The 23,000-nt window shown below is 36.5% G+C and overlaps 1 protein-coding gene across 12 annotated transcripts in view; it reads right to left on the bottom strand.

Annotated features, from left to right (window-relative positions):
- The window catches only part of RBMS1 (RNA binding motif single stranded interacting protein 1), a 200,020-nt gene that overhangs the window by 63,312 nt on the left and 113,708 nt on the right, over nucleotides 1-23,000 (bottom strand). For 7 of the 12 annotated variants that reach the window (XM_011358651.2, XM_011358671.2, XM_011358661.2 and 4 more), the window contains exon 2: nucleotides 21,104-21,279. In XM_011358651.2, the coding sequence (XP_011356953.1) occupies nucleotides 21,104-21,279 (176 nt within the window). The remainder of the gene's footprint in view (nucleotides 1-21,103; nucleotides 21,280-23,000) is intronic. The other 5 variants (XM_023529842.1, XM_023529845.1, XM_023529849.1 and 2 more) reach the window with 1 other exon arrangement.

Raw genomic sequence — 23,000 nt, 5'->3', positions numbered from 1 at the left:
AAACCCAATCAGGGGTTATTTTTGAAAGCCATTGCATTCATAGTGCCAGCTGCTTACTTATTTATTTATTTATTACTTATTATTTATTACTTATTTAATTGTCCACACAGTAAAGCCTCCTCTTAAGAATGTTAAATCAGCATCACAGCAGAAATAAAACATATTCTTAGGGGTCAGACATCCCTTCCACCCTGAAGCATCCACATCATTTGCTGTTTATTAGAGTCTTTAAGAGGCATAGATCAAGTCAGCAGTATAGACGGAAAAATTTTACACTGTCATCGCCCCACTGCAATTCAAACTAGGGATCTTCTGGTGACATGAAAAAAATCACTTAGATCCACTAAGAAGTGGAATAAGGGACCTCAGAAGCCATCATGGCATGCAACACACCTTATGGAAACTTACTGTTGAGGCCAAACTGATTCCAGGCAATTTTGTCATTCTAGATCACATTCCAGAAGAAGGCTACTGCCTGGGTTAAAAATGCTCACTTCAATCAAATGTTATGTCCAAGGAGGGACAAATCACAGTTCTCAAGGGGTTAGGAATCCCTCTTTTCATGGAATTTTAGGCAAGACATAACCTGGTTTCCAGTGAATATTCCTAAAAGTAAAGTCAAAATTGTTCATTACTTGTAACTTCAAAAATGGTCGTTCAGCATTTCAGAAATTCTATTTGAATGTCGTAAATTAAAAAAAAAAAAGTAAAATCCACACCAAAATGACAAACTGACTTTAAGTTATTAGCATTGTAGCATTAGCCTCATTTTGTTCCTCTTATTGTAGCCAAATCAGAGAACTGACTCTGTCCGAGGTCTGCACTGGAAATAGAACAACTTCAGCGGGGCCTCCTGTTTCGCTATTAAACCTATCGGATTACTGGTTCTAATTAAGGGTTGTGTTACTGGCTACCACACAGTTATTAATGTACATTACTGCCATTATAGGAAGTTCTGACTTCTGCAGTGAGTCACCTGGAATAAAATTTAATTATCAACCAGAGAAAATAGGAGTAAGGATAATATAAAATGGCTTCTTGTGAGGCATCTGTGATTAGAAAATACTGTTTTATCGTTTTTGCTTTGACATTAGGAGATTAATTACTAAACCCCTTTCTAGAACCTAAAAGTAATTCATTCCTAAGGCGAGACCACAGTGTATTCTAATCTTCATGTGTGCTATTAATTCTGCACATCTTTGTATAGTACATTTTTCACAGTTCAAGAATATGAGCTACAAGAAATTGAATTTACTACCGAAATCAGTCTGACATTTAAAACAATGCTGTAGGACTTGCTAACGTATGTTTTAAAACTATATATTTATTTCCTATCCTATCTTTTGTTGGCCAAATACTCTAAACAACTTGGAATAAGGAAACGTCTGTTACCATTTAATGGACATTTTCTTTTTTTTCAACCTGAAAGTTTTTTTTTTTTAAGTCAATATGAAATCAATAATATTGATGTATTTCTGATATTTTAATGCTAATTATCTCACATAGTCCTCACAACAGCCAGCAAAGTAGGTAAAATAGGTAACCTGTAGGCAGCGATACTGGGTGAGACAACAGGTATTACAAAAAAGGCAACAGTTCATTCCTTGAGAACATTTTAACTAAGATCAAACACTTATCTTTCTGAGATACTTTCAGTGAAGCCTTGCTCAAAGGTAGAACCTGGGAAGATACATTTTTGTATTCCTTTCCATATCTGTGATGGTTTGCATGCCTTGATGAGCATTTTGATTTATGACTCTAACAATTTATGGAAACATTACTGTGGATCTATGACAATGCGAACAAGCTATTCAAAAGGAACCGGTCAGATTTTAATTTTTAGGAGGCAAGTATATGGAAACGGCAAAACATTTCACAGCTATGACATTTCACAACTATTTACCGAGTGCCTACTACACACCAGCACTCAGTTCAGATGTTAGACCATAAAGGACAGCAAAAAAAAAAACAGAAAAAAAAAACAAAAAAAAACCAGTATTATACATAACACAGGTAGGTAGGTATGTGTTTGGCACAGTGGTTTACATGGGTCTCTGCTTGTTCAGCTTAGAATCATTTTAGTATCCCCTCATTTAGTACAGTGCCTGACACATAGTAGATGCTCAAATACAAGTTTATTAAACTGAACCTAGTATATAATGACTCCCCAGACTGGACAGGTGATGCATCATTAATCCTTTACTTAAAATATGATGTCAATGATCATATTAACAGAAACTTCCATCTGTGAGTATCCATGGGTTAGGTGGTCTAAATGACAGCTAGGATATATCTTGATCTGTCCTAAAAATAACCTGAAAATGTCAGTATTCTACCCCTATTTGGCTATATAAAGGAGATTAAGTTTCAGGCAAATTTATCCAAGATAATATAGTAATTTCAGTAGGCTGACATAGAAAGTACAGTCCTTTCTCTTCCCAGTGTAAAACTCACAATGCTAAGCTGAGTAACCTGTAGAATAGGTCCTATAGACCAAGACAAAACCATAAAACAGCAAGCAGCTCAGAAATGAGGGCCATACTAGATATCCTAACCCCAGAAATAATCAATTTATAGAGAGCAGCAGAAAATATCGGAGAGGGAGGGAAGAGTAAGTTATCAACTTTTAAAAGCAGGAAGGGTAGTCCACACAAAGAGGTTTAGTAGTGTTGGTTAAGGAGTGAAGATTAAGGGGTGCCTGAAACTGTCAATTCCTGAGAGAAGTTAGGGAACCTGGAGTAGGAGTCAGAAATTCACATTCTGTATAACATCATTTCCATTTTAAAGATGAAGAAACAAACAAATAATATTTAGTGCATGCCTAAGGGCTGGCTTGTAACCAACTCTTATAAGTAACTGGTAGGTCTAGAGTCTGAAATCAGGTCTTTTGCACTGAAACTGATTCCAAATCATATGCTTTGTCTTTTACTTATTCTTTGAGAAGAGAGCCCAGTTAAACTGTATAACTTTAAATCCTATTAGAAAATTAGGGAAGTTCCCCATGAGTGGGCACAATGGGAATAAATGAGTTTGCCAGTGCTTATTCTGACTGGTTAGAGTGTTCTAATTGTTAAATATTTTGACTCACTCTCCAGAAGGAGGTGATAAGCAGTAGCAATAATCTTCCCTCGTAATGCCTTGTTTAAAACTTTAAGAAGGTTGCATATCACTTTAACAGTCTAGGCAATGTCAAGTATGATATCAAAATTAGTATCATAAGCAGCCAGTGATCATTCAGAGTAATGAACTGTTATTAACTTTCCTGTTTTCTTAATATGGAAATTTTATTTATCGAAATTATATAAAATAAGAATCAAATCATATCCTTAAAACAGACAAATCACAGAAAATATGCAAATCTTCTTTAAATCTCTTTCTAAATTTAACTTAAGTTGACCTGAGTTGCCATGTTGTAAAACTGACTTGAGCTTCTATTCTTTGTCCCATCCTGGGGTTAGGGTGAAAACAGCCAGCAAGCAAGAGACACATTAACTCTCTCAATGATTAAATGCTATGAATGAAGCTTCTTTTGTTTTAAGCCAGTCTTAAAAGACTTCAAAGGTAATACAATGCAATGGAAGAACCAAGAAAAGAAATTACTGGTTTCGCGTCCAATATCAAAATCCTCTAAACATTAGAGTCCTGAACAAAATTTCTTAAAGCTACCTTCCAAAAAACACCAAAGAGAACTCTTATTTTTCATTTGGGTTTGTTAATCAATTTAAGCTAAATGTAATCATTATGCAGTAGTTTTTTTTTTTTTAAGCAAACTTTGCAAAAGAATGGTTACAAAAGAAAACTTACAGAGATCTTTTCTTTAAAAAAGATCTTAGCACCAGTGAAAAAATAAGTGTAAACCCATTGTCAGAGAGTGTTTGTGCTTTAACTTAAGTAATGTAAGAAATGAATATCGGAGAAAGAAATGAGTGACTTTGAATTAAAGAATAAAATCTCTTTCAGTATTAATGAAAGGATGGAAGCATGAATGCCTTTTCCTAAGGGCAATTAATTATTGAGAATACTAAAGAAAAATTTTAACAACTCTATACCTATAATAATTCAAATGGTTTAAAGTGTCAATGAAAAACCCAGCATATTCTCACTAGACAATTCAAACCACCTAACCACCAAAGTGAACACAACCCCGCATAAACATAAGATTCTCAAACGATAATTTTTCATGTAATGGTTATAATACCATGCTGTGCTTCTTTATTTAAACACCATTTTAAACCTTATTTTTGTCCCCACTGACAGTGTCCATGTGATATCCAGTGACAGAAAAGGACAGTCACAATAATGGATTTCACTGATGCAAGCAACCAAGTAAGACTGTAGGACTGGAAAATGATCTGGAGTAGAATGGTGGTGAACATAAGACAGTAGTAGGACTAATCAGTTTCCTCACTGGAGGTCATAAAGTACTGGCATAGATAAATAATTCTGAATACGCGGGGTGAAACCACCAGGAAAGTCTGTCCGCAAATTCATCCATGAATGTACAAAAGCACTTTAACATACATTATCATATGAATCATAACATTAAGAAATCTTGCTGCATTTCATGGGAAATATCTAGAATCCAGCCTAATAGCAAACCAACAGAGGCCCTGATATCTCTCTGATCTTCTGTTTGAATAGTACTGTTTTATATTTTACAAAGTGCTTTCACATTCATTATCTCAGTCTAAATTTAGAGTTCATGATTGATAAAGGAAGCTAAAATAAATGGTATCAAATAAGACACTGTCCATTGCATGGAGCATGGTTGGGGGCAGTATTTCTGAATTTTGACCATTATAGAATGAAACAGTGACCTGTACAGTCATTATCTCTAATTTTATTACCTTAAACAAGTTTTTGTAATTGTGATCCAATTAAAGAATGCCATCTATTCCACTTAAAATGTAATGTGAAACGAAATCATTATATAAACCTATCCAAAATCATTGGATTTTTTTTTTTTTTTTTTTAAAGAACAGACTCATTTTGCACTTCAAATGTTTCCTATAAGACATTTCAAAAGTTGTCTCCTTCAAAACATCCTCTTACCACAGGAAATAATTTCTAATGAACATTTTTCATTATTTTACTCATAAAAGTAAAAATGACATTTATCCATCTATTTATGCATTCAAACATATAAGCTTGTGTGCATGTGTGTGTACATATGGTGTGTATGTACATATACAGACAAATATATGTGTGTGTGTGTGTGTGTGTGTATATATATATGTATATATATATACATATATATGTGTATGGCCTATCCTATTCTAGAAAGGACTTAGGGTGGCTTATAAAAAGGCATACCCTACAAGATAAAATAAATGTAAAAATCAATGGCAAGGAATACAGCACAAAGGGAAAATAGGCAGGAGCAAAATGGCTTACTGACAAAGGTCAATTGTTTCAAGTGCCTGACTTCTCATCGGTGGTTGAGCCTAAAGAGCTTGTCTAATGACTATCAAACCAGCACTGATCAAACACAGTAAATGGCCTGGAGATCAAGCACCAAATTGACAAAAAATCGATCATAAGCAGTTCTTCACAAGCCTAGTTCAATGATAATTGGTCCTAATGATGACTCTGAAATGCAAGTGTTAAGTATAACCTGAATCATGATAGGAAAATGTATTCATTCCATTGTATCCCACTGCTTTGAAAATTGACAATTCATATGAGATAGATATAGTAAAACTATAATGAGAAAACTGGATTAGTTAATATAAGCTCTTTCTTAGCTAAACTGAAAGATAGCCCAGTTATTAGTTATTTGGAGATACAAACCTCTCCCATTTATTAATGTGTTTTATGCAGCAATATTAAATCTAAACAAACAAACAAACAAACAAAGAAGCAAGGTTCCAGTTCCTTAGAAAGACAAAGAGTAACCCTTTATTTCTCCCTTTCCTTAGAACTGGAAGAAATCAGCTTTCATCTCACATGCCAACTCTGAGGAGCTGCCAGTGGTTGTGTAGTGTAGGGAAGAATTCTGAGGCCCAGGCCCAGCAGGAAAAAGTGTTCTCATCTATTTATCAGCAATTCTGCCAGAGAGGAGGAAATGAGGCGGTACATTGCCACTTACGTGTTTATTCCTCAACTCAGTTCAGTTTGCTGATGTGACATGAGGAGTCGGAAGCTCAAAGTGGTTGACTATTTACCATTTCATTTTAGATTTATTTGTAGCCTGCTTTTTCACAAAAATTATTTGATGTAATAGAAATACACATGTAAGATAATAAAGAAGAACAGGATTAGAGAGAAAATATATATATTCATTCATTCCAAATAAGCAAAAAATAAGCAAATTACATAGTATGTAAGATGGCAGTATTATGACAATTCAATGGCGGAAGGAAAGGGAGATTGAGATTAAGAATGTCCAGGTGAAGAGGAGACAGATTAAATTTTTTAAAAGGTGGCCAAGGTAGGCTGAGGTATGTTGAGGTAACATTTGAGCAAAATCTTAAAGGAGGTGAGGGAGTGAGTCAAAAAAATCCAGGAAGGAGCAATGCAGGTAGAGAAGACAAATCCAACACAGGGCTGGAAGGCAGAAGCAGGCCTGGTAGGTCTGAGAAACACCCAGGAGCCCATCACAGCTGGAGTGAAGTAATAGAAGAGAATAAGGGGAGACACGTCAGAAAATAGGGAAGAGGGGACAGATGATATAGGGTCCTACATCGTAAAACTTGTAACTGACACGTGAAATGAAAAAGCCACTTGGGATCGGAATGCCAGGACAATCTTGACTTTGAGACAGGGCCTACCTGCACATTTTGTGAAGATGTGGGCAGCAGCAGCATACACAGACTTTAGGCACATGCCCAAAGATGTTTATTTTTATGTCTCATATTAATCCATAACATGAAAATACCTGCTCAGATTGTGACACATCCTGGCAACAGTGTCAGTATGGTAACAGCACTCCTAAGATTGTGATGTTGGGGAGGTTTAGAAAATTAACAGCAATACAAGTGGAGAATTAAGAATGGCCTGATTTGCTGACAGTTTGAAATCACTTATGAAGTATCACCTCCCCGTTTCTCTTCAACGTGGCATTAAAATTCTTCCTTCTGGACAGTGGTTAGTGGTGGACCCAGAAAGAAAACCCTAATTTAGCACTATCAGAAGTCAGAAAACCATTAAATCTATGTAATAAGATTAGGGTATAAATGGACCTTGTTGTAAAGAAATAAAACCAATCTTGAAAAACTCATAACCAATATGTCATTACTGTCTATGCAAGGCCAATAAAGGCTGGCGCTATTACAACAGATATCCAAAAAGAAAGGCAAAAAAAGGAGAAGAAACTAATAATGGTGACATGATGACCTACTTCCAGAATAAGAATGTTCCTTCAAGTTCAAGTCTGGGAACTTATCAAGGAATTTGTCAGGAACTCACAGTAGACAGAATAAATCAGATGCATAGCCCACAGAAGGTTTAGAAGTTAGAACCAAATATTTTAAATTGTGATTTAAGTCACCGAAACACAGGTGAAACTAACTTCTATATCTAAAACTCATAGTCAGGCAAGTTGCTGAGTGTTTCACGTCTTCGAATATTAAAGGGAGGGATAATTAATTAGTTCAAGGCCAAAGTGAATTCCAAGTGAGAATGGGTGTAAGAAAAGCGCATTAAAAAAAAAAAAACAAAAAAAAAAAACAACTTTCTTTTACTAAAGATGTTGATCGAGCTAAGAGTGGCTGAAAATTATGATTTTGAGTATTTGCGGGTTTTAATGTTCTGACTCACAGTCAGGGACAGTTGCGCATATACTTAAGTCTTTATAACACCATAAAGAGAAGGGACCAGATTTTCCTTTACAGCGGGGATGCCCTTAGATATTTGAAAACACCGGCATTCCCAAGTGAGCCACTTTGATAATCATGATTGCAGTACAAAATGACAAAAGATGACCAAGCTACGTTCCATTTACTGTAATTTTTTAAGGGGTAGTTAAATAGAGAGCATGAGAACATTTATTTATACCTCTTTCCAAAAAAGTTTGGGACTGCTGACAAGAATATAAGCAACACCATAAGACAGAAATAGATATGGAGGAGTTCAAGGTGAAGGGAAAATAATAACTCAGGAGTAGAGTTCTTACACAGATATGTGAACCGGAAAGTGAGGTTCTGTAGAACTGCCAATGGTGGAAGCAAATTTGGCTTAGAACTTCCTAACAGTTGAAATAAGAAGGAAATACAATTATGAAATTGAGTACTCACTAGTGTAAAAGCAAGTCTGGGGCTCAAGAAAAGTTCCGTTTATCTCAGCTCTAAGGCTAGAAGGAGCTTCCTCCTGTGGGTCTTCCTGAGGACCACACCCTAGATACGATGTCTGATCAAATGACCACTTGGTGCCCGAGTACACTGGGGCTGGTGCATAGTTCTACAAGGGCAAATAGCTATGTGGATAACACAAAGGGCTCTCTGCATCCAGGGATAAAATCCACACTCCCTGAAATAGGGTTTATCAACTTAGGCTCTGAAGAGGTGCTTTAGGCGTTCCACCAATTTTTTGTTTGAATTTCTTAGCCTTTAAATACAAAAACATACAGTAAATGCAAGCAAATACATTGTACAACGAATTTTAACACATTGGCAACCATTTTCATATTAAGTCATTTTAAGCAAAGACTCTGGACAAAATGTGTCTCTGCCATCTCTGCACATTTTAACTTCTTAAAAATTAGTCATTAATTCAGAAAGATATAACTCTACATTGATATTCTAGAAATTCAAGTCTGCACATGTCCATTCATATAAAGTTGTACAAACAACCTGCATGCATATGCTCAAACAAATCAGAGGCCAAGAGCAGGTACAACAAGTTGGTGTATATCCTCGCCATGATCTAATAGCCAGTTGTACAATAATAAGCTGCTTACCGTGATGAGTCACGATAGAGTGACATCATTAAGACTGGTACTGACTGTAAGTTTAAGGCGCTCCTGGTCTGAATTTAATCTCTCTCACAAGGCATGTGAGTAGCTGTATTATTTGTAATTGGTGTCAAAACAAAGAAAATTCATGGTTTCTTTCTAGTTTCTGGATCAGATTAATTCAAGTAGATACTAGGAAGATAAAATGAAATGTTAAAAAATCGTTACCTTTTTAACTACTTATAGATGTGAACAAGTATTTTTCCTAAGACTGCAGAACTAAAACGGAATACAATAATCGTCTAGATACATTAAGTTGCTGACACTGCTCTACAACTGTCATGAAAGAAGTCCCTATCTCAAATTTTCGAGTCCATCAAAGCTACCTTACTGTTCTCCCCGATGACTTTTATAAATGTTATAAATCTGTATTTATAAAATATATATTAAAAATACTACTGTGAAATATTTATATAGGTAGTCCTTTTTCAGATTTCATTGGACTAAGGGCTTTTCTACTAAAATATTTCTAAAATCCCTCTGCTGGGGTCATTCTATTACAAATGTGGAGATACTAAGCCCATCAACCCCTGGAGACTGGGTGGGGCCTGTCACTACCAGCACTGAGCTGCCTTGCCAATGGAGGATATACCAATCTATTCTAATCTAATCTAATCTAATCTAACCTAACCTGACCTAATTTAATTTAACTTAACCTAACCTAACCTAACCCAACCCAACACAAACACTATTCTCTTCTATGTGTGCCATGACAAAATTTGGGGGCTCTATGATAAACAAAAGCACTATAAATCCTTCAGGTAATTCTTCATAAATTTGATTTCTTCCAACAGCTTTGACAAGAGCTGGAAGTGGAGAGGAAAAAGTTAAATTCTTTGGCAAGAAACTGAAGTGCAGACATTCCATACTCGTGATTAAGGGCAGAAGTGAGGATAGAATTTACATTCACTCATGAAAAGTAAAGAGGCAAAAAGAGACAGGTGAGTGTTTCATGAGACAATGGGATCTATTCCCAAGCCTGCAACCTCTTAATTTTGACTCGAAGAAGGTCATTTAACCTTCTCTGAGCCTCAGCTTTCTCAATTATACCTTCAAGGGACTAAATCAGAAGTTCTTAACTGGGATTGAACATTGGAACCTCCTGGAAGCTTTAAAAATTACATAATAATGGCAATAACATTAATACGTGCCAGGAAATGTTCTGAGCACTCTACATGTGTTATCCCATTTAGTTCTCACAAGAATTCTGTGTTGTAGGTACTGTTATTATCTTGATTTTACAGGTAAAAAAAAAACTGGGGCATGAGGAGGTTGAGAAATTTGCCCAAGCAAGTGGCATAGCCAGGTGGAAGGCTCCAGAGCTTGTGTGCTCTTTAGTAAGTTACATGTTACACTGGTTATCTCTCTGAATCTTCTGACTCAGAATCCACTGAAGGGCCTGGGCATGCAAATTTTAATTCTAATGAGCACTCTTTGTCAACAGCCACTTCACTAGAAGAGGTGTAAAGTTCTGTGATTCAGAGTGGGGATGAAAAAAAGTACTGTAAACTTTTTAATTAAATAAATGCTCAAATTCTTCTGTCTCAAAAACCTGTGTCAAAATTAAATGATTTTGGCTTTTAACAGCTAATTGCATGAGAGCAAACAAAAAAAAGATAATGAATAATGAGGTCATAGGAAAATTTTCAGAAACAAAATGGTATCTAGCCAACTGAGTAGAAGGACTATACAGGGCCATTTAAGTAGATTAACTACTGAAACTAAAGCTATGCCTATAAAGGGGAAATAACAATAACATTTTCATAATTTATGGCTTAGAATTGGGGGTAAAGATGAAGCATTTTGGAAAAACCCTTGGAAAGGATCCACACTCCTATCCAAATGGGATAGCGGCCTAATTTGTTTCTAGTACCGCAACTGACTGTCTCTTTGTTTCATCTTTAAAGAGACAGTCCTCATGCTGTCAGAAAGTGGTCTTTGTAAAGCTGGAAATCTAACACTATGTAAATGCTGGTACTCCAAAAATGTTGGTTTTCATACAGGCTCCCTCACTGACATTTCACACTTAATAAAGGCAGGAAAATGCTATGGCATAAAGAGAAAATAAGGAAGACAAGTCCTGGTCCCACAGGCAACTTAGACAAGTTTCAGCCTGGAATGGCCAGGTCAGTGAGTGCATAGATGGCCAGGAGGAGAAAGAGTCCACGTCCCCTGGCAGAATCATGAATTTGGTCAGGTTTGTTTGTGTTATGAGTGTACTTCCTCACTAATTCTAGATAACCCATTCAGGGAAACTCATCCTCCTCTCCTCCCACTCAGTCCCACAGCTCTCTTACAAAACCTCTTCTCAAAAGTCTCCAGTCTAAAGCCAAATGATCCTATCAAGGGAGTTGCAAAGCACTTTATTAAACAAAAAGCAACTTTTTAAAAAGTTTAAATCACCAAAACTGAACTAAAATTTTAAGAAAATAATTTTATGTTGAAGGAATATATAAATCTTATAATCATTGGCCACAAGGACTGCATCTACTCAAAGTTTCTAATGTACAGTATTTCAGCTGATGAATAAACATGTTTAATTACTAGCTTCTCTTTTGCACCAAAGATTCACCAGTCTGAAACCGATGCACTGTTTCTTTCCATTTAATAGCCACACCAAAACACACAAACTCATAAAGCAAAGCAGCATTCAATTTGAAGTTTCCTGTGAGTGGGTGAAAATTTCCAGACAAGAATAAAAATAAGCTCTTCTTCCTGATCCCCAAATCTGTTCATGGTACCAAATTCCCAGTTTCCTAGACTAAAAATCTTACACTCATCTTTGAATCATCTTCCTCCTTGGACCCACCCTCTTTTTCACATTCCAGTAAGAGCAAATCCTGAGACAGTATGCATCATCTACCTTTCCAGTGAAGTACAAACCTTCCTCTGAGATTAAAATCTCCCATGATATGGTCCTAGTGAAGACAGACAAGGCAGGCAGCCAACCAAGCTTGTCCTGGCTGCAAACCTAAGCTTCCCCTCCTGAAGACTCATTCAAATGCCAGGCTTTTCCCAATGCCCCCAATCACATGCAGTCACTCTCTATTTTGTAATCTGCATTACACTTTGTATCTCTCACATGACACACCACATTCTGATCTACATGACGTGTGAAGTTTATTTTCTATATAAGACAAGAACCTCCCTCGAGGGCAGGAAATGTTTCTGGTGCTGTGTCTAGCAAAATCAAAGGCATGATGCTTAATAAAAAATGGAATTCACCACTCCTACTTGTTTAATTTCTCCTCAAAAGTGGCTTGCTTTTATGTTTTCATCAAATTTATACTGTAGTAAAATTATAATGCTATTTGTATCTATTATTTTCTAATGCAATGTTGTTTAGATTTATTAAACAGTGATCCTTAAAAAAAAATGTTTCTTTTTTATATATGCCCTAACTCTCTCAGGCATCAGGCAAGTGACAATTATATACCTTCTCTGAGTTGTGTAATCTTGGGGAAGCTGCACACGAGACAGCTAACCAGGAGCTGAGTATTATATAAGCAGCTATATTAAAAGGGATTACTTTGTTAGATCAGTTCCTCCTCTATTCTTCTGCCTTTACTTTATTTAGGTTTTTGATTCTGTTGGCTATTCAGGAGTCAAAATGTTGATTCTGTTGGCTATTCAGAAAAGGTAACTTTTCAATCTATCATGAGTGAATATTTCGTTTTTGGGTCCTGGAGAATCGCGTCTTCTTGTACCTTGTGGTAAAGAGAGGAACATGGGTACTGATGAGGGAAGAAGGATGAGGATAATGAACTTGCAATAGGTGTATTTGGAGAGGTAGAAACACAGTGGTTTACAGAGTTTAGGCTCTGGAGTCAGACTGCTATAAGCTCAGGTCCTGGCTCCACCATTACCAGCTGTATTATCCTGAGCAATAAGAAATCTCATTCAACTTCATTTTTAAAATAGGGATGATAATATTGCTCATAAAGTTGTTCTTGGGATTAAATAATGAAACACTTGGCACAGTTATTGGCACACAGTAAGCATTTGACAAACGTTAACTGCTAGGTATTATTCAGGTGTTTACACATTATATTGGAATTTTTCACATACATTTATTATGGAATGAAGATGGGGAAAGATGAAGGAAGAGGTTGTAAATTTTTAGAATTACTGGTAATCCAATAAGGAAATTCTAAGTGAAATCAAGTACAACTGCCAAATAAAAATTTAGAGGCTTTTACTCCCGATACTACCTTCACCTTCGTATAATGGTTAAACACCCCCAAGCTGATGCTGTAGAAATGTGAGGTTCATATAAAGAAACATGGAATGGACATAAAGTAAATTCCATTTGCTCTCACAGAGAAGGAGAAGATGCTCTTTAAAAAATTCTTGTGGTTATGGCTATTATCTTCAGTGCTGGCTTCCCGATGAACTTCTACTAAGGCTAATATTAAAATTAGTTTGCCAACAGCTTGTGCAGTATTTGAACAATGCAGGGCAGGAAGGCTCTTAATCATGCCTGGGAATAACAAGAAGAAATTCTACAGAAAAAGGTCAACTGAAAGTAAGGAGGGGTAGCTAAGTCCCTAAATATCCATGCCTACAAGCAGATTTTACACTGAGGATAAATTAGAAAATAGACATAATCGAGACTTTTCTGCCAAAATACCAAATGCATGCATACAACAGGTACTTGGCAATAATTAATACTTGAAATTTCAACTACTCCTGACAACATCGAAAGTATCTAACCTGTAGTTATTTTACATTTTACTGCAGCATGTATTTGAATTGTGAGTACTCTCAGGCAGAGGGAAGTGAGTCAAGTAGCCAGCAAAGAAGCAGAACCCATCTATCACCTAGGGTCCATATTTCAAGAAGGCTTTGCTCTAATTGTATATCATTAACTCTCAAGAAGGGATTAAATATTGTGTTAATTTTTGAAAACTTCCCACCCCCTAACAAAACTCAACTGACAATTTTAATAATAAAAGTGAAGAGCAAAAAGAGGTCTAAGAATGAGATGGTTCTCTACAGGAAAGTAGGTATTCATGGGGAATTTTTTTGATGCTAAAATTATTTTTGTGAAATTCTGGGATTTCTAAGTCTTCGGACTATATCTTAGTACATCAAAGATCTACTGTACATAAAGTTTCTTACTGTGCCATAATTCTTTCATACTAAGAAATGAAATAAAGCAATTAAATGAACAAGAAAATGATTCAATATGGCTTATCTGAGGGCTGAATAAGGAAAAAATTTAGTTAAATACACTGTTGCTCCTAAAATCTCAAATCTGCTTTGACTTCTATTCTTAGAAAAAAGATCAGAAAGATGAGGTATCTTCCTCAGTCTCCGATGCGTCATATTTTACTATGACTACACAGAACCTTAATGGAATACTGTCCACGAAGAGAGAGTTAAATTACAACTAGTGACTCAACATTTTGACTCTGGATTAGCATACTTTTTAAAAGTCTGAAAACTTCACATCTTAGGTCACACATTTAAGTAAAATGCCCAAGTTCCTTGGTCTAAGCCCTCATTGTTATTTATTAATGTGTCATCCTATTATGTTCGCAATATCAGGAAAAGCCAAGTCCCAGAAACTATTGCTATTAGTATTTTATTTATTGAGAATCTTCTAGATCAACAAAGAATGTACTCCTGAGAGGATAAAAATTAGCTGCTTTACAGAACAAAACATTTGGAACTTAAAAAGAAATTCTATTATTTATAATGTAAATAAAATCTATATATGGGCAAGAAGCTATACTATAGTAAGAGAAAATTTTTCTATGATTAACTGTGTTAAACTAATCATCTTAACTCAATTTCACTTTTGGGGAGGATTAAAAAATAGTACACCAGTATTTTATAAAGAACACTATTTTTAAAAAAAGGCACAGTCTAGGGAAGAACTGTTTTCCACTATTCTACATTTCTGATAAATTTTTCTTTCCTGTCTTTCAAAGAATCTGAGAAAAAAATTCACTAGATATAGTTTTCGGTACTCCTATAAAGCCTAAACCAAATGGCTTTGGAATACAACACAGTTCAATATGCCCAAATCTCAATGATTTGAGATGCAGTCAATACCAATGATTTGAGATGCAGAAAAAATGATCTGTCAGTCCTTCATTGCTGGTATGTGAGAGTTAAATACACACCACTGCCACCCACCACCACCACCACCATCACACTAGGACACTACTTCTACCTGCCTGTAAGACAACACTTGAAGGGTAAATTATATCTTTATAAAAGAGATCATCTCCTTTTATTAGCTTCTAATTTAACCCTACATAAAGTACTTTGGGTTTGTGAAACTCACACACTGATTTTAGAATGACACTGAATGCAGACAATCAAACCTTTGGCCTGTGTCTCTCATGTCGTATAGCTATCTGAATACTCCACTGTAGAATTCACATGGAGTGTGTACACGTGTGTTGTGTCTTTTCTAAAATAAAGGTAGCAACTCTGGGTATACTCAGGCTTCTTGGACTGTCATTTGGGAATATGTGAATGACCTTGGGTCACCTAGCCCTAAATTAAATTCTCTCTTTGATTTGAAAGTGAGAGAACCAGACCTCTTTCAGGTAGAACGATTTTTCCTACTTCATCACAGGATTATAGTTTTGTTCTGATTGTAAGGTCCTCTCATTTCATGTAGTTTCTATAATTTCCAAAGGATTTCATACTTACCTAGGATTTCAGAATACTGGGTTGGGCAAGCCCATTGCTACTTTCAGAATAAACATAGAAGATAACTTCATAACTGGGTAAATATTCATCTTACTAAAATGCCTTCGACTCCCAAATTTTACTTGAAAAGTAGCCTAATCATTCTGGAATGAAAGAGCTGATCATTTTATTCCAGGGTAGAAGAAAAACAACTTTCAGCACACAGATATTTTAGAGTTATAGAGATAAACAGATGTAAAGAGAAAGAATATAATCATTTCAAGTTGCCCGTTTTCCTAACAGCTGCCCTCACTTTTTTTCCTGCGCTTTCTCTCTCCATTAATATAACTCAAGTTTTCCGTTTATTCAGAGCTAAAACCTTACAGTCATTTTTAATCGTGCGTGAGTCCAGATGTTCCCATCTCCAAGACACCCCTGTGTTCCCAGTGCCTGCTTCCACATTGCCTTCTCCAAGCCGATCTTTCTAGTTTTGTCAGAATTATCATTCTAAGAGAGGGGGGAAAAAAACCTGCATTATGCTTCTCTTGCCCTACAAAGGCTAACTCCTCATCTGTAACTGAAGAATGAACTCCAAACTTTTTAGCTTATTATACAAGGTGCTAACAATATGGCCCCAACCTGCACCCCAAGCCCCAGCCTCGCTTTCCGCTATACCCACACTCTCCATTCTCTAACAATCGCTGAATGACAGCTCCCACAGCAAGACGTGTTCTTTTGTGCTTTCTTACACATCCAAGCACTCTCACACTCTTGGGCCCTTTCTGAGGCCTGGGGGACACTATTATTTCCACCGTGCATGAAATCTTGCCTGTTGCTTACGGTCGAGATGTTATCTATTCACTGAAAGCTACCCTGATAACGAAGCCTTCCTCTGACTTTCCACAAACCTCTGCACTGATTATAATATTGATTTTATTCTGTCCTAAATGATGGTTGGTTGTTTATGTCTACCTCTGTTGACCTGTCCTGCTTTTCTGTTTTGCTTTTTAAAGAGCTGTATTATATTCAAAAGAATAAGGAAAACTTGCAGGGAACAGAAAACAAAGGGATAGAAATGAAAATGTATTGAATACTACAATTAGGGAGAAAGATTTTTTTTTCAAAAATATTTCCTTTTAATTAGTAACTGGCTATATAGTAGTGTAAGCTAGATTTCATTTCACATTTGTTTTAAAGTGATGTTTTACTGCAGTTAGAAATAAATTAGGTATCTAGTGAATGAAAGGGAAAAAATGGTTGACCGAGATTGGTGTGGAAATGAGAAAGGGTGAGAAAGGGTGAGAAGGGCTGTATAAAGGCTGTAAAACAAAAATACCTTTTTGTTTTAATATCCATAAACTGTTCTTCCTTTAACGTAAGTTGCTGATACACTGAGTTATCTACTTTCATGTGATGTCACTACCACCATAACCACTAAAGCTACCTAGTCATGGCCAACACAGACTCACACATTTTGCTCCCACTGCAAACCACCAATAACTATGAACCAAGCCTTGTATACAGATATTGTTTTTAAATATTCAGAAAAGATACTTTAGATACAATGAAAGATATTACGTGCAAGAATCACTATTATGACAAAAGTAAATCAGGAGTGGGTCTCAAGAAGTTGAGACTAGTCTTGCAAGTGCCTCCAACTTCCCCCACCAAAAGTCTCAAGGAGGACACTGGCAGTTAATGTTAACATAACCTACTCCTCATGGCTTTCTTGACTTTCAAGATCAGAATCAGTTTCTCTCTCTCTCTCTCTCTTTAGTTTTACATGTAGTTATGTACAATTTAAGTTTATTCTAGTAGTTAGGATTTTGAGGAGCAAAAGCACAGGCACAGGGGAGACAAATATTTGTTCAATGATGACTGTTTTAAGGAGCAGACCAGTTCCCTTCCTCATATAACTTGATTTAAACCTAGTCACAACCTCATGATATAAGCATTATTTCACTCATTTTACAGGCTCTTCATTGAGAATTAGGTACTTGCCTAGCACTGTGGTAGGTAACTCTAGGGTACCAAAAACTTGCCATGCTGTGCACCATGATTTTACAACGTAGGTGAGAAATCTATGAAGATGACATACCATCACAAACATACTCCTAAATAATGTTACAGGCACTTGGAGAATAAAACTGCATGGAAATAAGATGCTGTTGTAAAGTGCTGACAAGGAAAAAGAAATAGGAGAGTACAGTGAGGTCCAAGCAAGAAGGAGGCAGGGTGAGCTTAGACTTGGCCTTGAACAATCAAGAAAGGAAAATGGGGAGGAACCTGGGGTGAGGTCCTGAAAATTTACCCGAGAAGTTTGAATGAGATAAATAAAATGGTAACACAGTCAACAATGTATTTTGACTTGATTTTACAGAAGGGAGAGAATTGTGAATGGCGGAAGGTCAAGGGGCAATAGCTCCATCATTTGTTTCCCAGATTATTCCATTTCCTAAACTTGCTGGTTAACTGTACTGATGTGGTTTTAGAGTAGATGACTTTTTAGAAATAGGAAGCAAAGTAGCAGCAGCTGGGAGTCGTCATAAGGTCCCAACAAGATTTCTCATACGCACATCACAATTTAGAAGGTAACAAGAGCTGGTCAGCTTCTTTCATTAAATGCTCCTAGAAAATTTATCTCCTGAAAATCCATGTCACCTTACCACCGTAATAACCATTGTCACCTATACCCCTGTCTGGTCTTTGATGTCGCCTCCTTTCATAACCTAAAACTGGAGCTCCCATCCTCTTCTCTTAACTAAACCATGTTATCTACACTTCTGAGCGTCATGAAATTCTCTCTGACTTGGGGTGAGGCTGCTTTTCCACAATCATCTCTTGTGTCATGACAACATCAGCTTTTTCACCGTCATTTCTTCTAACACTATAGCATCTGTATATTCTACTCCCAGCGCAGGTTTTTAAAAATATTTTCTTGCTTTCCTCTCCAGTTTTCATAATCCTCATGTTATTCCTTCCTTCAGACTTCATTATTCGTATGAAATTGGGACACTATTATATATTCTTAAGTATCTTTTCACATCTTGCTGTTAGAAAACCCTCTAAAATATCCAAACCCCCTTGAGACCCAAATTACGTGTTTCAAATGTTATCCTTCTGCAATCTATCACTTTCAGGTCAATTTGTAATTACCATGCTAAATTTTTATTTCTAAAACTTTTTTTTAGAGCTATGAATTTATACCTATCCTTTCTGAGAAGTTTCTGATACTCACTTTTCTAAAATCTCTAATTATATCCACTGGGTTTAAAATTTTATGCTCTAGGATGAGTCACTTTCCCATAAGGTTCTCGTCACTTCCATGTCACCAACTAGCTATTTCTTATTGGAAACAATTAAGTCCAAAACAGGAATGCCATTTTTTGCGCGCGCGCTCTCTCTCTCTCTCTCCCTTCTAAGACAAAAAATTATCAGCAAGTCAAATCTGGTATTTATTACATGGAATGAAGCTTTCAGCAAATACTGACATGGGGTCCTTTCTTATTCTATATCTTCTCTCTGTATAATACATATCAGAAAAATTAACATTAGAGTTAAAGATCAAATCTGGGCTTTTACAAATAATAGGAGACAGTGAGAGGGCTACTGATAAGAGCAAAGAGAGCAATGTTTACATACATCAAAGGGACCAACGACAAAAAGAGAACAAACTTTCTAGAAAAAAATGATAAAATAATCTTCTACTACATTTGGAATATGATATGATTCAATAAAAAACTGCTGGTTTAATTTCTCAAATGCATATTTACTATATACAAAACATGACACCACTCCCTTATTTTATGGTTATTTAAGTCTATCTTCTTGAAGTTAAAACTCATCTTACGTCATTCAAAACTAGCTGAGGAACAATTTGTCTTTTGAAATCCTTTTCCCTTCTCTTACACCTCAAGAATTTGAGGGTTAGCTTCATTTTTCTGTTTCCTACAAAGTTATATTTTTAGCTCGTTAGACTTTATGGCGCTCTATCTACCTGTAATTATGCCGCAAAAGCAGAAGAAGACGCCAGCAGCAGACAAGATAGCAAAAGGCCTATTTGCGGTCTTGAACAGCTGCAATCGGGCAGGGCGTGCCTGGCAAAGTTCCCTCTGATTCTGGCCAGCCATGACGAACCCTAAGAGCTAGACTTGCTTTCAGAACAGTCCCTAGCACAGGACATTATTTCACTGCCCTGGAAGCAAAGGGTGCAGTCCAAGTACAAGAGGGATGATTAAAAGAGTAACAGGAGAAAAGCACAGGGAGGGTGCGAAGACTGATGGCATTTGGAAGGCTCTCCAGAGCCTGGAGAACCACCACCCACCGTCCCACCCTCCTCTCTAAAAACAAAACAGAGCAAAACCACCACCACCTTCTTAGGGAAGGCCCGATGTTACCTTTAGTTCCAGCTTGGAAATACTGCCCATATAAGTTTTGAAATTTTTTTTTTCTTAAAATAAGAAGTAATATCTCTACCTTACCCTGGATATCAAAAACAAGATGCTACTAATGAAATGTTTAGAAATGGGAATATTTTTCCCATTTAGAAAAGGGAATATTCTCTAGTGGACATCTTCTTCCGAGTTATGTAAAATTCCTTTTGTAAAGGACCATTTTTGTCTTTGGAGAAATAAAAGATGCTTTTCTATGTGCAGGCTTTTATAGCTCAAAGTCATTAGAGGCTTTTAGTCTTTATACAATAATCTTTGTACTGTACAGTGCTTCTGGCTCCTTGGTTTAAATTAGTGCTTTCTTACTTAGTGAGTAAATGTAATTGCAGCAAATTAGTATATTTATATCTATTCATCTGCAACATTGGCATATGATATAAATTTGTTTTGGAATTTTATACACATGCACACATTTCTTCAGAAGACTCAGAAAGGGTGGCAGTGAGAACAGAAATAGGAACAAGGGCATAAGAATTCCCAGAGATAAGGGTGAACAACCCAGACCACAAGAGTACTGGTGGCTAATGAAGACAGACTACCATTTCCTGGCTGGAATTAAGAGTTTTACATGCATTTAGGATAAGGGTTGCCAGTAACTACACCTTTCTGACAAACAGAAAGTTTCTCTTATTATGAGATAGATTGGTCCCCAAGAGGTCTTGAAAGAGAGAGAGAGAGAGAAGAGAGAGAGAGAGAGAGAGAGAGAGAGAGAGAGAGAGAAAGAACGAACGAATGAACATTCCTCAAAAAGATCTAGACATCTAGACATAAGTGTTTAAATAATTCATACTTTACTTTCCATATGCCAATAAAGTCAACTTCCACTGAGAAAATGTTCCAATTTATTTTGTTATGCCGGCATTTTGTTGATGTTAATGCTGACTGAATAAATGTCTAAGGACTTAGAACTTCGAAGCTCTGTCACCAAGTCGATAATGAGGATTCACAGATTTGTCTTATACTGAACCTCTCGTATAACACAATTTATATCACTCTATAATATGATCAAAGAAATATTTAGCAGCTAAAAACAACAAGAACCACCGCTACTTACGGTTGACACAGCTTCACCAGGTCCTGGTCCGTGGTGTTGGGAGGCAGTCCTCGGATATAGAGATTCGTCTTGCTTAGCTGATCCCATCCTGAGTTGCTACTGCTGCTACTGTTGTTATTACTGCTGGTGGTGCTGGGGCTGGGAGGGGCCATGGGGTGGGCTGGGACCAGAGACTGCTGAAAAACAAAGATCGAGCGTTAGAACACTAGATGGAAGGTATTTAGCACCATTCGGTTGCTTGATCTCCAAAATAAAATGAAGTTACCAAGATATAAACATAGATTATCTTAAGCTATTTAATATATACATTTTAATTTACACCTTAAAAAAGATCTGTTCATTCTCCCAAAAAAGCCTTCTCCTTCAAACATGAAATTAATAATCAGATTTATTCAGTCGACTATTCTCTATGTGCACTTTAAATATGACTAAATTTATGTAAGATTAATTTATTCACACATTTTTAAGGAATACATCTATTGAGACTCAAAATGAACTTGCATGAAGTTATGTGATAATATCATTTTAATATACAATAACCTGAAAATCACTAAACTTTTGAAAAGGTTTTCAAATTCTGAAGAAAATTTGATTGAAAGTTGCTGATCATTTTATTGACTCCTGGGGGAAAAAAAAAGATTACTCTTCAAGTGTAAGAAAGTCAGAGTTCAACCAAGATGCTCAAATAAGGAAGACTTCACCAAGTCTAAAGACAGGCACACAGCTTCATTGAGACATCTGGATAAGATTTATAGGCATGCTGCCTTTCGCTCTGGCTAACCTTGTGAAATGTAAGCCCTATGAGAATGGTGAAGTGGTTGGAAATCTTCCCGGGCCTGAGAGCAACCAACATAACTTTTATAAGGCCTGCACCCAAGGTTCAGTGTGGTTTCACGGTTAGCAGCCACCTAGGAAGAATGTCCAAAACTATACTCACAACAGATAATTCTCTGTTAACCAATCCAAAGTGGCCACACACTTCTCTGTGCCTATGCCACACACATGACTTTTGAGGAAGTTAAATGGTTCAGTTTAAGATGGAAGTGAACATACTCCAAAGTGTCCTCACAGCAAATACTCAGTGGTTTCATAGCAGAATAAAAAACTTTTCACCTCTCATCTTCTAAATAGTAAATATACTAACCCAAGGACATCACTTAAAAATCAGATGGTCACTAGACATTCAACAAAAATTTCAAATCTTACAGCTTGATTTTCACTATCGCAAACAAGAAAATTAGGTATATCTAAGATGCAATTAAATTTCACTTTGCAAAGTTCGAAAAGCAGACTCCCTTGGCAATAAATGTAACATTGCTTAGCGGGTCAGCACTCTCAACTATCCATGATAGATATCTGGCTCTGTACCCTGTCTCTGCCACGATCACTCTAATTCCCCAGTGTCCCAACACACTAATCCTCAGCAATCTGACATGTAACCATTTCTTCATGTCCTATACTATGCGGAGTCTTCTCACTGCCCACGGTTCTTGCTAAGATCATCGAGTCCAAACACCACTTTATCTAAAGAGATTCTCTTTTAGAAGGACAGCAGCAAAAAAGGTTAACAATAGTCAATGCATAAATAAAGGCTGACTTCGAACCAGGAATATCAGTACCGCTTAATCCAAGAAAAATCCTGCCTGACATCATATCTTCTCAAATCTCTTTGATTTATGGTCTTAATTAAGCAGTTGAACTCATATCCTCTCTTCTCATCCCTGGTTTTTCTCTAAGGGATGAAGAGTTCATTTTCTAGATGTAAAACTAAGAATAAGCCCTGTCCTTTGCTCTGCCACAGGTGGCACCCCAGCCAGCCAGCCAGCCATGCCACACAAAGGCCTGCATTCCTTCTCCGAAGTCACGCAATATATCTGCTAGTTGCTACCTGAAATTA

This window comes from Pteropus vampyrus, unplaced genomic scaffold (genome assembly GCF_000151845.1).
Source record: "Pteropus vampyrus isolate Shadow unplaced genomic scaffold, Pvam_2.0 Scaffold2, whole genome shotgun sequence".
NCBI classification, from domain to species: Eukaryota; Metazoa; Chordata; class Mammalia; order Chiroptera; family Pteropodidae; genus Pteropus; species Pteropus vampyrus.
The sequence above is the reverse complement of the archived record's forward strand: the minus strand, read 5'-3'. Positions and strand labels throughout refer to the sequence as shown.